The 15626-nt window shown below is 46.2% G+C and overlaps 1 protein-coding gene and 1 long non-coding RNA gene across 2 annotated transcripts in view; one reads left to right on the forward strand and one right to left on the reverse strand.

Annotated features, from left to right (window-relative positions):
* EPS8L2 (EPS8 signaling adaptor L2) overlaps nt 1–15626 on the reverse strand; it is a 65833-nt gene that overhangs the window by 9955 nt on the left and 40252 nt on the right. The window contains exons 5-15 of the mRNA XM_074884940.1: nt 12266–12427; nt 11205–11354; nt 10991–11070; nt 10717–10856; nt 8491–8570; nt 7862–7988; nt 7409–7497; nt 5029–5103; nt 3806–3954; nt 3518–3644; nt 3028–3143 (exon numbers count right to left, since the gene is read on the reverse strand). Of these exons, the coding sequence (XP_074741041.1) occupies nt 3028–3143; nt 3518–3644; nt 3806–3954; nt 5029–5103; nt 7409–7497; nt 7862–7988; nt 8491–8570; nt 10717–10856; nt 10991–11070; nt 11205–11354; nt 12266–12427 (1295 nt within the window). The remainder of the gene's footprint in view (nt 1–3027; nt 3144–3517; nt 3645–3805; nt 3955–5028; nt 5104–7408; nt 7498–7861; nt 7989–8490; nt 8571–10716; nt 10857–10990; nt 11071–11204; nt 11355–12265; nt 12428–15626) is intronic.
* The window catches only part of LOC141950309 (uncharacterized), a 47688-nt gene that overhangs the window by 1637 nt on the left and 30425 nt on the right, over nt 1–15626 (forward strand). The window lies entirely within an intron of this gene.

Consider the following 15626-nt stretch of genomic DNA (forward strand, 5'->3'; position numbering starts at 1 on the left):
AAGAATATATGTTTTTCAATGTTGAAATGACTTTTCATTTGAAGAGAGAGACAAAATAAATACAGTAGACTGTCAAAAATGAAAAATGGTGGAAAAAGTGCAATGAAAGATTTCCTTTGACCCAAACTGAAATGGTTTATTTTTTCATAGTTTATTTTTTCTTTGCCTGGCTTAAGGTAGATCTCATCTTTTTCTTCTCTGGTTAGGATGGCTGTAGTGTTCTTTTTTAATTCCAAAAATGTTTGCAGTATGGAAAAACTGCCTTGCCTTGTTGTGTAAGGACGGGTAGGAACTATTTTAATGCACCTCCTGTGGATATGTCTGCTTATGCCTTGCAACCCACACAGCCACCTGCAGCAGAACACTCCTGGGTGCTGTATTCACAGTGGGCACGCCAGCAGTGGGACAGTTTCTCCTCCAGTTTATGTCAAGTTCTGTGTAACTTGGTGAAGCTGATGCTTCCACTATGAACTCTGGTTTTTAACCTGATGTTTTCCATTGCTAAGTTCTTTGTTTTGGTCAGTGATTTTACATCTACGATCTGTGGAAATTCGGCTCTTTGTGGACTGCTTCTGAGGTGTCTGTAAAACCTGACTTTGAAAAACAAGCCCATTATGCTTAGTTTCAGGTCATTTTACTGTCTGCATTAGATAGTTTTTGGAGGTGTGAAAAAGGCTGAAACCACTGGTTCAGTGGTTTGATAATCATGTTTATGGCTGTAGTGTTGTCTTTAGTTCACTTGATTTGGGATAACTCTTGGTCTAGTTACAGCCCCGTGCAATATGTGAGTTGTAAATCTGTAGTGGGGAAGAGATTGGAGCAGACTGATGGAATCCACCAGTTAGGAAAGGGAGTGGTGGCCTTTCCCAGCAGTGCCCTGAGGGCAGGGAGGAGGAGAAGCCCTAGTTAGGTAGAAATGACTTCTTTTGTAGCATTCCAGAAGGTAAATGAGTTATGAGGAAAGAGATGAAGGCTGGAGGAGTTTGAGGCTAATGTGTACTTTAACATGCACCTAGATTTTACACAAGTGACCTTTGTTAATTATTGTAATATTGCTTGGGGCTTTCATGACACTTCTCTGCAGCTAAAAGCCCTGGTGTAAATAACAGTACTGCTGCATGGGTATTTTTGTTAATATAGGGTCTCTTGGTTAGAAAACTAGTTCAAACTACTCTGAAAAAAGCATGAGTATAGCAGGAAATATGTCTGTCCCAGGACTGTGATCTTGTCAAGCATCAGGGCAGCCTCGGCTGAGGTCTGTTCTGGCCTGAAGAAGGCATCTAAGGACATTCTCAATTTTAGCATCTGCTTCAGTGCTATTAACTTTGATGTTTTTTTCTTAAATGTTATCCATAAGGAAAACTTGCTGTTGAGAGGCTGAAAGATAGGTAAAAATGTGCACAGCACCTATCCCAGGAGAAGAGGGATCCTCAGCTGTGCTCACACTGTAGTTGGATCTGGGTGGTGTCTAAGGGAAATGGTCACCCTGGCAAAAAGGCGCCCCGTTTATAGTTTGCCTGTGCTGAGACTAGCAGATGAAAATGTTTCCTTACACGTATTCTTTACCAGTCACTAAAGATGGACTTAAATGTTCTCATGTAAACTAAGTTCTCCTTATTTTTTGTAACTTCACTGAGAAAAATGGAATTGGAGAAGAGAATTTGTTACTGTAATTCTTTCTCTACTCAACCCTGTATCTGTACCATTTTATGGTCCCACCAGGACCTTTGGGGGGCTGGGGGGGAATGGAAAGAATAAGTTATTTTGCTGATATAAGGTATTTTGCTGTGAATTTGAACTTTGTTGTAGTAATAGAACTTATAAATCTTTTAGATTAGAACATGAAACCAGAAAATAGTCTGTCTTGAAGGATTTTCCCAGTTGAGAGCTGCCTACAGAAAAGTGCATGGTTAAGTGCTTTGCTGGGTCTGGACTTCCAGCCTTTAAAGATCTGAAGTCGATAACTTCATGTCAAATCACTGCAAAGCGGAGTATTGCAGAGAATTATTTTGCAATTTGGGAAGAGTTTGTTGACACTCTCAGATCTCGGGAAAATTTCAAAGGCGTAATGTAAACAAGCAAGCAGATGAAAAGCCTCTAAACTTATACCACTGCATAACTAGTGATGGAAAAGTAGCAGTGAGGCAGAGTGTCTGGTTAAATTGTGAAAGAGCCATCTTGGAAAAAAGCTTGAGGCAAAGCGGTGACCTGGCTGGTGCTGGGTTGGGAACTGAACTTTCCAAGACTTCTGAAGAAAGCGGAGGTTTTTCCCCAATTTTCTGGATTTATTTCATTAAGAAGCGTTGTCTGAAATTGGCGCCCTGTCAGTTTTCCTGATGGAGAGATGGGCAAGACTGGAAATATTCTCATTTTATTCATCCTCTAATAAATGCTTTTCCCTTTTGTTGTGTCTAAAGCAAAAGGAGGAGCTGCTGCCTCCAGTGAAACAAGATGGCACAGCCTCAGTTAAAATGTTTTCCATGCAGTGCTGAGGTCAGGCTGCTCTTTCCCAGCACTGTGTTTTTCGAGCGGCAAGCTTGTGTGTGCTCATGCCTTAGTACAGATTCCTCCCATAAGCAGGTTCTTTCTGTGCAAGCTATTATGGCTTTAGGATGAATGGAGAGATAGTAGCTTCTCTAAACGTATGGAGAACAGAAGCACGGCACGGTATCTTTGGCACGTGATCCTTAATATCGCTTTGGTGGGCTGAGGTTATGAAACAAGACCTACTCATTGACTAATGAAGTCAGTCAATGTTTTTGCCTCTTGTGATGGAAAACACATGTAACCATTTCCTTGTAGACCTGCTGGTGATTAAAAAGCAGACAGTGTTTACATGAATAATCCCTCATCTGATCTTTGAGTTCTCTTGATCTTGTTAACAACTCTGAATTAATAATGGCAGAAAGTTATCTACCAGGATGCCAAAACATCCTGGTGTCACGATATGTTGGGGTGGGGGGGTGGTGTCATGAGGTTACAAGGTGGGAGCCAAGTGCCGTTGTCAGGGTGGTGCTGATACGTTACCTATTTACATGCTGAGTTACGTTCTGTTTAAAGGCATCCACAGCTTGTGTCTGATCAGTGGTCTGGCCGCGCTTGAGTGAGGAGTTACGGTAAGGATATCCATTGGCTGATGATAGCTGGAAAGGCAAAAATGGAGTCAGTGTTACCAGGAAAGAGAAAAGATGTATTGGAGAAAAGGAGAGTGAGTGGCAGATGGTCTGGAAGATTTTGATCATGATGAGGTGCATCCCAAAGAAATGGTCTTCAGGCAAACCTGTATCTGTGGGGCTCAGTTACGGTATAGTATCCTATTCCCTGTTGATAGGAGGTGAGGCTGGTTATTGCTGCCCTTTTCTGGCCTTAGTTTCTTTCTATATTTGACTGGAGTGACCAGATCCGAGTTTTGCACCGACTACTTGTTACACACCACTGCAAAGTCCACAGATCCATCTCTCTGAAAAAGGGGGAGGGAGCGGAAAAGAAAAGAGGATGACCGGGGTCAAACACTAACCTCTTCTTGCAAGTGTCCAATGTCTATTTCCCAGGGAGCTCCGCGGAAGATTTCTATGGGTGGTTCCCAGCCATTGCGGAATTTGGGGATGTAGGTGGGGATGTTTGCTTCTCGGGGCCATTCAGCTCTAGGACATGAAGTGCAGAATATGTGGTGAGATTCACAAGGAACATGTCTCTGAAAACACGTCAGGGAGAAGCAGGGACATCGGGGCATCCTTGATCCTCTGTCCCCTCTGCCTTTCTCAAGAGCTTGGGGAACCTGGTGAGATGGCAGCTCTGGCCTCACCTGGATCTGGTCCACGTCTCTCCCAGGGAGTCCCAGAGGTTTATCTCTTTTGGTGTCAGGTGTCCTCGGAGGAAATCTGTGGCGTCTTTAGAAAGAAGCGGGCTGACAACAGACCTGGCAAGCTCAGGGCCACCACAGCTACTGATGATCTGGATTAAATGCAAACACACGCAAGTGTGAGAAATCTTGTAGGAAACATTCAAAATTATCAAACCAGCACAAGCCCAAAGGAACAGAAATCAAAGACAGAAAAATCAGTGGCTCTGATCCTTCAGAGTCTCTGTGCCTGCCCACTCCAGAGGAAGCCCATGTACCCCCCACGGTGGGTACCTCTAAAACTAGGCCAATTCATGTGAGACCTGCACTTCCAAAGTTCTCCTCTATGCCTCCATATGTAAGGGTGAGGTTTCACAACGCAGATGAACTAAATTAATGGTCACTGACACCCGAAAGGGATGCTGTATTCCCTCAGCATCCCCTTATCCTTGCACTGCACTGATAGTACTTGATTGGCGGATTTTGTCTAATTGATTTTTCTTAATAAACGAGGTATATAGTTCTTGGCTATGTTCTCCATTGTATAAAATGAAAGCCAGAGAACAAGCCTTCATGCCAAGGGATGGCTTGATTCCTGTTGACAGCAGCTAATCCTTAGATCAGCTCCATTGTCTCAAGAACCATCAACCTAAATCTTTGAAGAAGACCGGATAGTTCAGAGGAACACAAGAATTTTTTCTACTGGAGTCAAAGCAAGGTCTGATCTAAAAATTAGACGTTGTTAGAGACAGGATACAATGCAAGCTAGCACTTTAAAAAAAAGAAAATCAGTTGGTATTTCTGTGTCCCTTCTGGCTTCTTTTTCAAGTTGTGATTCCTGCTTCCTATTTTCAATGCAAATATTGAGTCATGTTTGCTTGAAGGTGGGATCAGGCGAATTCCCAATGGGAACCATGACTGGCCTGCACTTTTGTTCACCATGAGTCTTTCTTTATTAATGTGGTGGAAAGATTCATATTTGCTAGGGTTTGTGTATTTACTTCAAGCTGGGAATCAGATCAGAGGCCAGAAACACTGACATTGTTGCTTCTAGACTTTACTGAGAAAGCTTTAGCCAGTTGTGAGCAGTCTTCTAACTCTTCTGCATAACCTAGCCACCTGTAAGTGTGAAAGCAACAGTAGAAATAAAAAGTGGGTTCACAGTGAAACCTGTGAATAGGATTTACCAGTTCCAGCGGCCCAAATAGGAAATGCACCAACTCTGAAGCGCTGGGGTTCTGGATGTGCTTTCTCAGTTTGGCCTGAAAAGAGAAAGGAAACCCAGTTTAACCCTAACCTGATTTTTGTGTTCTCTTTTCTGTCACATGGAGGGATTGTTGCTGATTGATATTTGCCATAGTTAATAATGCAGCCTACAAAATAAGGAAACTTTTAACAGTGCATCTGAAATCAGGGGAAAAAGAGTACGTGATTGGGGAGCAGTAATTGTTCAGTTTTAGATCACTTTTATTTTGTGTCCCTTCCGAAGGGTGTTGAATTTTGGGAGGGGTGGAGTACCTACTCTGTTAAAATCAGTCCCTTTGAAACTATTTTGAGCAGAAGCAGAAAAACTTCGCTTATTTTGAAAGTCTTAGTAAGGAAGGGCCAGACCTACTGCTCCTGACTCTTTGCAAAGTTGAAAATCCCACTAGTTTCCGTGAATGAAAACAACAGAGCAAAGTGTTTTTTGGGATCCCTTGGCAAATTGCTGACAAGGAAAAATCTCCACTAAGGTCTTGCCTGCAGCACCTAGAGCTGCCCTGGCCACTGAAATGCTTGGTATTTGGAGTAGACTGTGGTGGAATGGAGGAGCAAATGCTTAGGGTTATTTTACTGTAAGAATTGTATTTCATTAACAGCAATCAGCTGAGCTGTGGTGAGAAACCACTTCAGTCTGTGCTTCCTTTCATCTTCCTTGTGTCCTCTGCTAGTGTCATTGCTGCAATTGGAACCAGACTCCTGCCTCCTTACGGAAATGAAAAGCATTTTAAACACTGGTGATTAAACACTCATGTGGAAAGTGTGAAATAACTGATGGTAATGAGGTGACTAAATGAAATGGCACTTCCCAAGGACTTTGCAGCCACGTGGCACTTGACAGCAGTGCTGGGGCCATGCTCCACCACTGATTCCCTGCTCTCCTTCTTACTTGCCCCCGGCCTCTTGCTGGGAGACCTTGTGGGTTTGTGGATACGTGGACAGCAAAGTCCAGGGCCTGAGTGCAGGGAGAGCTCGGGCACATGTATGAATTTCCTACATGTTGGCTCCCATGCTGCTGACTAGGGAGCAGCAGCGGTGCTGAGCTCGGGGGCTGTGCGCCAGAGCGTTGGCACAGATCCGTGCTTGTGGCTGCGTTGCACGATGGGCAGCGTCCGGGGAAGGACCTGAACTCTGGCGCAGACTTGGGCTGTGACTAAGGCTTTGGCTGACCACACTGACTCCACTGTATTTCTCTCAGTGGTCAGAAAGGGCTGGGATGCAATAGCCCGGCTGAGATTTCTTTATGCTTGGAGAATCCTCAGCTGCTTCTTCAGGGCAGCTAACATCCCGCTGGGGATGCATGGCATGGCCTTCGCAGGGCGCCTGACCGGTTTGTGTGAGAGCAGTGATTGCTGGCCAGAGCCGCCACCTCTGGGACTCCATTCTGGTCCTGAGCAGACAAAAATTATGTGTATTTGCTTTTAAAAGAAAAGGCTGGAGCTTGGTGTCCTGCGTTAAGATTGTTTACAATCTCTGGTTTCCGTACTAATAACTTCTCAGGAGGGATCTTGTTAGGCTGTTTTTACTGGGCAAGTTTGGTCAGAACTACCAGAATTTTCTTCTGGCTTGTTACCCTCCTGGTCTCACATACTTCACTAAGTGGAGCTGGCAGCACTGGGAACATCTTTATGCTCCTGCTTTTCATCCCCTTCTTAAGATGGCAGCTCCTCCAGGGGAGAAAGAGAGGAGCCAGGAACCTGAGGGCAATGGGGGACATCAGTTATTGTTAACTGGAGACTTTCCAGGCCTCTGGCGGAGGCAGCTTTACAGCTCCTCTGTAGACAGAATTGGATATAACAACTTAAAGTAGATAAGACTTTTTCTTCTCTCTCAATATTTGCAGTCCTCTGTTTTATGCCTTGTAAGGATAACAAGGACTACAGCTCTTGCAAAACTACCCAGACTTTTAAAGGCCAAAAACAGAAGTGAATATCTGGAGTGGAGATGTCTATATAAACCTTTGCACAGCCATCAGCAGGGTGGGCATGGCAGTTCTTGGCGCTCTAAGCTCACAGCTTCACAAATGCTTTAAGTCAGGAGTGTATCTGAAAAGAGATCCTGGCACTGCAAGGCCCCTGGCTGCTCAGTCCCATCCTGGGCTTTATGCTTCTAATTTCAGCTTAACAACTTGGCCCAAGAAACCTGCACAAGCCTGGCACAATGTTCTGGATTCTGAAGAATCTGGAATTCACACCTTTGTCCCTTGATAGTGTTTTCAGTTCAAATTTCACTTTAAATGCTTACTCCTGTGATAGATGGGAAAAAGATGTGTTACTGCAAGGGATGGAAATACCCTCTGTGTCTTACCAAGAGGTTAAAAGCCAGTTTGGTTTTCTGGAAGCAGTCGATGAACTCGGCCTCGCTTGGGGGTCTCGCTCGAAGAGTCAGCATGCCCTCTTTCACGAGAAGGTGGAGAGAAAGACACTTTAATTAGAGCATCCCTTTTCAGGACAGTTTCATCTTGCTGCCATGCAGAAGACACAGTAATAATGGGTTCTGAGACTAGAACTACTGAAAATCAAGGGTTCAAGAGAAGCCAGAAGTCTTTCTCTGTGTTGGAGGCTTCACTAGGCTCTGTGTGCTCTACAGGAGGCCCCCACAGACCAAACACCAGTTTGGAAGGAAACTGGTGTAGCTGCTGTTGGGTCCACAGCCATGCTCCTGCATCGATCTGGCCTTGCTCAGATGTGAGCTGAGGTCTCCTCCCAACTGTCACCCGTGCCCCTGTGTTCCCCCTTTGTTCTAGCTGCTGCACTGTACCTGCTGGCCCTTTCTTCTTGTTCTTCTTCCCTTTCTTCCTCTGGTTGAGCTGTCTGAATGCCTCTGCAGCCTTCTGAAGCCTGGCGACAAACACTTCAATGTCATCCAGAGTGCAGTTCAGGATTTGCTGTGAGGACAGAAATGTGACAAACCAAGGTAAAAGAGAGTCCAAAGCGCACGCAGCTGGGAAGCCCCTATCCCAGAGCATGCTGCTCTGTGCCCACTTTGTTTCCTGGAAGAATGCACAGGAATGGGGAAACCAGGCACGAAATGAAGCTAAATTCATCACTTTCCAAACACAGAGCTGTGCCTGGTTGTGTGCTGTACTTGTCAATGTGATGAGTGACCCCTCCTAATGGACGTCTGGAAAATAACCCCAAGACTGTGGTGTGGGCTGGGAAGGAGCAGACTTTCTGAGGTCAGCAAAGCTATCTCAGGTCAAAAGAGATTGTAACTGACCCAGTGATGGAGCTTTGTTTCTGTTCACCTTATCTTTATGCACGGTAGATATCAGTTTAACAATGGCTACATTATGCGTAAAATGTCTGCTCATGAAGGAGCCCCTTGCTTCCTTCCTCTCTTCTCCCTCTCCCTCCACCCATTGACTCTGAACCGTTCTTGTTACCAACCGTTTCTTTTTCAATCTTCTGTGCTAAGATGGCTCGGGACTCTTCATGGTCATGAGAGCCGGAGCCTCGTCGTTCATAGTCTGCGAACAAGGGAGAGAGAGAAAATATATTTACTATCAGAGGTTGAAAATAGGCTCCATTAAATGCAGGGACCCATGGGATGGTAACTCCCAGCTTGGTTGTTTATTCTGTGTATGAGAGCACCTCAGGAGATAACAGAGAGCGGGAGGTTATCAAAGGTGCTGATTAAATCTTCCAGGGTCACAGCACCTGCCTGCCAACCCTCTGTGTTGATACGCTTCCTGTTTTCAAATATAAGCAGTGAAGAGCAGCCAGCTATGGGCAGAGACCTCCAAGCTGCAGTGAGTCACTAACTCCTTTGCCTTTGATGCATCTGAGCATATTTATGGTGGCAGAGGAGCTGAAGAGCCATGGCTTGTGTGGCGGAGTGCTCCACGTGTATGTAAAGAACAATTAGAGTTACTCTCACCCTCTCTTCTAACCCCCAGCTCTCTGCAGGAGCCTTCCTCATCCCAGAGGTACCCGCTTAACTAAATAGTAATTGAGGAAGAAGAAATAAGATACGGAAGTAAATGTAACTGTCACTTGCTAGAAAGCAGCCTGCCAGGAATTCTGCGTGCCTGATGTTTAAGCAGGCCTATGCACAAATCAGTATTTTTGTACAAACTTGTGTGCAGTCTCTCAAGTGTTTTTAATGGGTATTAAAAAAATCCTCCTGGAATTAAAAAAACCACAGGCACCTCTCAGCTTCCAGAAGACAGACATGCAGTGAAGGGGTGATATTTCAGTGTGAACAATTGCTCGGGTCGCCTCTTGTGAAAAGAATAATGTGTCAGCTCAGTGAAATGGGGTTTGAAAGGGCCAGCACAGCAGATAGTTGGACAGTGGGATATATAAAGTGGGAGAACTGGGGAGGCAGTTTTGGCAAAGGACTGTGAAAAACGTACGTCATTTTGAAGTGTTAAGATGAGGTGAGTAGTTGTGACAGGTTTTGTAGCAAAAGCAATAAGGTGTGTTTCAAAGGAGAAGCGATCTCAGCAAACAGGCATCGTTCAAGGCTTTCTCCTGTTACCTGCTTTAGTGCCAGGCTCTGTGTTCTCAGAACCAGAAATCCTGCCTGGGTTAATGCCTGGCTCTGCTGACGTAAGCACCAGACTTAAAGCACTCTGCTGAGCATCCTGGGAAGCGCAGAGTTAAGGGCGGCTGTTTCATTAAAAACTGCCACGCATCAGGATATAGATGTTTATACATGGTCCAGCCCTGAAGTATAGATCTTATTTTCATTTTGCAAAACTGAACATGAAATAGGCTCTCCATTCAGGAGGCCAGAGCAGCTGCTTGGCTTCAGATCCTGTCCCAGGGAAATCAGTGTTTTCTCTCCTCAGCTGGTGTTTGGAGTCTCTTGTGGTATCCTGATCATGTATTTTCCTTGAACCTAGAGATTAATTCTAAGAGAAGGTGGCACAATAGGCACTGATAAGAAAGGTTGATGGTTTGCTCATCATTTTAGTCAACTTGAGCTTTTGTCTGAGAAAAGCTCCTGGTAACAGAAATAAGTTCTATTTCTGTTACTTCTTTCTCCACAGAGAAATACAAGTTTTTTCAAGCCAACTCAAACAGGCTGAAGGTTTTAGATTAGCACATGAGAGAGGTGAGTTTAGATCTGCATTTCCACACTCTAGGAGAATTCATGCAAACCACTTGATTTCAGAGGGTGAAATCTTGGCTCCTGTGAAGTCAGCAGAGCCAGTAATTTGCCTTTCTGACCAGGTCTGTCTTGTCTGTATGTTTTAAGATCACCGGTGCTTGGTCCAAACTTCATGTGATGGCTCAGTTTTATGAGGGGATTTCACTTATTTTGGGGAATTTCAGTATTCCCCAGAATACAGGTGTTGTTACAAGGAGTTTCTAGGAGTTTTGATTTATTGAGTTGCCATTGAGATGATGCCTACTGCTAGCCCAGTGGGTAGAAATGCTTGCTGCAGCCTCATTTTTAGGCATTTATAAAGCACAGCCAGAGAGGCAACAAAATGTTGTGCCTTTGGTATGTGTCTGTGTTACTTTAGAACAGCGAAAAGACACTGGTCTTCCCTGTGTCCCAGTGGTACAGGGCCTGGAATGACCACGGGCCATTCCAGAAGGGCTGGCTGTCTGGGCTAATGAGTCCCCCGACCCCAGGACAGACCTGCTGAACACTCCCAGTACCTGGATTGTGCTGGGAAGGAGGTGCCACCCGGTTCCTGTTCATTGCTGAGCCTCGTGTGTCGTGCTGGATGGGGATGGGAGCCGGCCCTTGCGGCGGTGGGAGGATGGATTGTCTCTGCCTGATCTTTTCTTGGTTTGCTCTGCAAGGGAAACAGTGCAGAACAACCCTGTCAGTGGCTGCCGATTCTGTTTCTGAGAGACTGGTGTGCGAATGCACCATTGTAAATGGGGCTTTTTAATTTTTTTTTTTTTTAACTCCCAGCTGTATCCTTACTTGAGTGTCTGTGGCCGTATCTTCTTCCCATGCTTGTGGTCTGCCAGGGCACTTTCTATGTCCTCGTGAACCATCTCCGCCTCAAAGATAAAACAGGGATGTTTTTAAGGGCTTTGCTTCAGAAAGGATTGAGGGCTCTAAGTGGGCAAAGCAAGAAGGGGCTGGCAGAGAGCTAGGAGCTCTGTTTCACATGGGCAAGGAGGGCTCTACTCACCTCCACCTCGTCGCAGTTGAAGAAGTGGATGTCAGGTTTGTGCTGCTCTGAATCCTGACACACCAGGAGGAGGATGGAGGAATAGCGCATCTGATTCAGCACCGTTTGGCAGTGCTGGACTGTCGGCAGAGGAAAGTCCTCCAGCTCCTCCTGGGAGAGAAAGAGAATCGGGTCAGGCAATGGGGAACTGTTGAACTGATGGGGAATGGTCCTGTGTGAACTCCTGGGATCCCTGTTTGAGGAGAGGCAGAGCTTGTGCTTCTCAGCAGTGTTTTGCTGTGCTCTTCAAAGACACATGTCAAGGTTTGCAGATGGGCAGTGGCTTGGGGCTGTGGAATAGGGGAGAGGTGGATGGCAAACAGAGGTGAGCTCTTGTTCTCCTCTGAGTCCTGAATATCGGGCCCAGCGTGAGACTTCAATAACTTGAGCTTTGTCGCTCACCATCATCTTGTTGCTGTGCTCTACCTGCACCAGTACACTTGTGCATCTCAGCAGAACACTGGGAGGAAAGATGCTTTCTGTGAGGGCTTACCCTCCTTGGATGACCTTGGGATAATATTCTTTAGTTTTTCATTGCTAAAATCAGGGCAGCACCATCCCTCTCCCACTATCTGGCTGCTCTTTCCCCTCAGATTACATGCCCTGAGTGCATGCACATGTATCACTTGTCAAAACGGGGCACTGTTCTCAGGCAGGCGATCCTGTGTGTTACTTTAATGCAAGCAATATGTCCTCCCCTCTCTGCTTATGCTTATCAGGTCTCTGTGGACCTGCAAGTCTGCACCACTCCCACAGAAAGCAGATTTACTGTTGTCCAAGAGCACAGCTCAAGGTATCTTTCCCCTGGAGTATCTGTGCTCTGGAGCCGTAAATAAATCATCCCACACCTACCTGCCCTTTGAATGAGAGTCAGCCAGCCCCCACACACCCAGGAGTGGATTTTTGTAGTGATTCACCCTTCTTTGGGCTCCTTAGAAAAGGCCCTCCCAGGCAGAAGGCGAAGGGCACACTCTGCACCCCATGTGTTAATCTGTGGGGAGCTCTCACAGAGCTGGCTGTACCTGCGACTCGCAGTCCAGCAAGCGGATGGATTTGTCGTTCACTTGCAGCAGCATCTCCTGTGTCCAGATCTTCTCTTTTGAGTTGAGCAAGATGAGTTTTCGGATAGCATCATCCACCGTCACAATGGACTCGCTCTTGTCCATGATGAAGGTGGCCAAGTGCTGAAGTTGGGAAGAAAGAGGGGAAAAAACACGTCAAAAAGCTTTGATGGTGTGTGTACCATAAATCAGTGGCAAAACCATCTCTAGAGGCTTGAACTTTTGGTTCTTTATAGCACAGGCATGAAAGAGTTGCTGTAGAAAGTGTACATTCTGGTTGTTAGTACCAGCCTGTCCATAGTGGTGAAAAATCAGGGTTTTGCAACACAGCAAGGCTTTTCATAATGAGTTTCACCACTTGCATATTTATCTCATCATATGTCAACTCTAGCAGCTCTGGCCCCTGACCAGCAGCATGTGTTTGCAAATGCTTTGTACGCATGAGTTAGTCCCCTGGCTTTTCTGAAACTGGCTTGGAAGTTTAAATATGGTAGTTAAGCTTCACTTGCCAAGCTAAAACCACTTGCATTTTTCTCATCTACCAGATCTCCCTGTGTCTAATTTGTCCCAGGCAAAGAGCTTGCAAAAGCCATGGGCGAGTGTTAAGCCTCCATGGCAAGGTGGGATCCACGCGGTGCGTGGGCTTTGGCCAGATCCCCTGTCCCGGGTAATTTGCCAGGCAGCACAGCTGAACCAGAGAGCTGCTGCGCTGCAAAGCTGCTCCAAACCTGGCAGCTGACTGCACCAGCCCCTCATGTTACTTTCCCTCAAAAATTACCCAGATCAGCCCTTGAGATAGTGAAAATTGGCCTTGCTAACTGTAAGAAGCGATTTTTTTTTTTTTTTTTTTTTTTGCTACTTGGCTCTGTCCTGCACTGTGGCTTTTTTAGAATTTTTTTCTCCCTTCCTCCCTCAACCTGCCTGCTCCCAGCCTGGCTTCTGTGCTGCCCTCCCCTCTTGCTCTGTCTCGTGTAGGCCCTTGGGCCGGGAGCCGCTCACATAAGGCGTAACATCCCAGCCATGACTGCACTCGCGTGTTTTCCCATCCCTGCTCTGGCTGTCCCAAAGCATGTGCAATCCAAACCTTGCACTTGGCTCTTGCATTTACTAAGAGCTGCACCTGCAGGCTTTGGGTGGCTCCTGGGGCTCCCTGCGAGGGGACTGCTGGGCAGGGGGATGCTGCAGAAAGGAGAAGTGTGTCGCATCCAAACGGTGCGTGTGATCCCCAGCAGTGGGTGAAGGCCACTCCAGAAATCCAGGTAACTTATTTATCTGCACTCTGATCAGCAGCCGGTGAGGGCAAGCGCTGCTCTCTGTGGATGGGGAGAACACGCGTCTGCCAGCAGAGGGGACTGCAGGGCAGGAGAAGTTGGGAGCCTTGTCTGTGCGGAGCAGCCAGGCTGGGTTCTGTGGACAGCAGAGTCAGGCCACGTGTTCAGGTGACAACAGGGGAAGGGAAAAAATTCAGGAAGGAAAAGGAAGTGGTGCTGTTTCACCTTGTTCCCTCTGATGCCTTGCTGTGTTCCTGGTGAGGAGAAGGGAAGGAGAACATGCCCGACCGGGAAAGAAGCTGAAGCTTTTCCCTGTTGTAACCAACCTTCTGCAGGAGAGAAAGGCAGGAGGTTTTCGGATGGACAAGTTATAGGCCTGACCAAGGCATCTGTGCCGCAGCTGGTCCTGGGGCCTATTGCCGGGAGGTTTGTCAGGCCAGGTCTCAGCTCTTTCTCTCTTGCCTGGAATATCGATGGCCCATCTGCCAGTGTGACCCTCTCACCCTGCTGCTTCTGCTCAGTAGCATTAGGATAGATAACAGGTTGCTGCTGAATCAGCTGTGGCTCAGAGCCACGGGGCAAATTAACCCTTCTGGCAGGGAGACCCTGCACGTAGAGCAGATGTGGGGCTGCGGGCAACAGTGGGGCAACCCCAGACACAGTCCTGCCGGACTTTTAGTGTTTGCGTGGATGACGGCAGTGGAAACTCCTGCTTGTCTTTGTGCAAATCCTGCAGCCTGGTTTCAAAGCAAGGGCTGGAAAAATGGGGTGTGTTTAAAGCAAGCCACAAATTGGGATGTGAAATTTGGAGAGGCTTTGTTGTCTCTAGTACAGGGATGAGTTTGCCTGGCTTTTTCTCCCTCTGATCTTCGTGTCTTCTCCCAGTGATTGCACATAAGCTTTTAAGGGTTCTGGCAGTTTCTTTCTGGTGCTGACTCTTTGCCTGCAGTGGTGCTGTATCAGGGATTGGGGTCCAGCATAGCACAAAAAGACAGTCTTTGTCCCAGAAAACTAGCAAGTAAGAGCCGCAAAATGCGAGAAGGAGAAACGGATGGGGAAAAAACAGTCTCTTCCCAATAGCACTCTCAGCTCATGAGCTGATTAAATAATCAACGGGTAGTGTCCATAATTGGCACGCGCCTCAGAGGGCAACGGAGGAGGATGAGGAAGTTGCTTGGGAAGTTGCTTCGTGTACTCAGAGCATGGAGCCTTGGATGGTTGTTGTGGCAATCGGCTCCAGACAAGGTGGATGCAGGGGGAAAGGCTCTGGTAGCCAGACAGGCAGAAAGGGCTGACTCTTTAAATGTGGTGATTGATGGTGGGAATTAGGAGTGGAGAGGATTTGTGGTGACCCATTTGTTGTTAAGGTGGTTGGTGGATAATTCACAAAGACTGGAAAGAGCAGAGAAGAGGATAAACACTGCGGAGTGTAAGACCTAATCCAGTGTTCATAAGGCAAAGGTATTGGGTGAGGCACTGTCTAAATAAAGCTCCTGGCAGGTATTTGAGCTGAAAGCTGAGATTAGCCATGCAATCAGATATGAAAAACATGTTCATGTATATGTTACTGTAATTGTAAAATAGTGCACGAAAGGTATTCACAAAGTCAATATTATCGGTGCAGAGGTGACAAACCCTCTGCTTTCTGCGCAGTGAAGAGAATTGGTTTACACTTGATGACAGGCATACTTATCTGTTCTATTATTTTAACTGCCACGTTTACAATCTTCATAAATTCCTTTGTTGTTTACTGTTAAGTAAGTTAGTTTTCATGGAGGGGAAAGCCAATTGTCTAACCCAGATTCATTAGAAGATTTTTTTTTTTTTCTTTTCCATTTACTTTAGATACTGGTAAGAGGGAGAGAAACTCTCTACTGTCCTTGATTTATCTCATTAAAACCCCTTTTCATCCAGATGGATATTCAAATATAGTAGCTTTTGTCAGAATGGGCAATGGCTCCATCCCCTATTAAACTTTGATCAGCTTATAGATTACTTCAAAGGCTGTAAAATACTTCTTGTGAGGAAACCTCTTCCTACCTCACTGCCTG

The sequence above is a fragment of the Strix uralensis genome, chromosome 15 (assembly GCF_047716275.1).
Source record: "Strix uralensis isolate ZFMK-TIS-50842 chromosome 15, bStrUra1, whole genome shotgun sequence".
Taxonomy (NCBI): Eukaryota; Metazoa; Chordata; class Aves; order Strigiformes; family Strigidae; genus Strix; species Strix uralensis.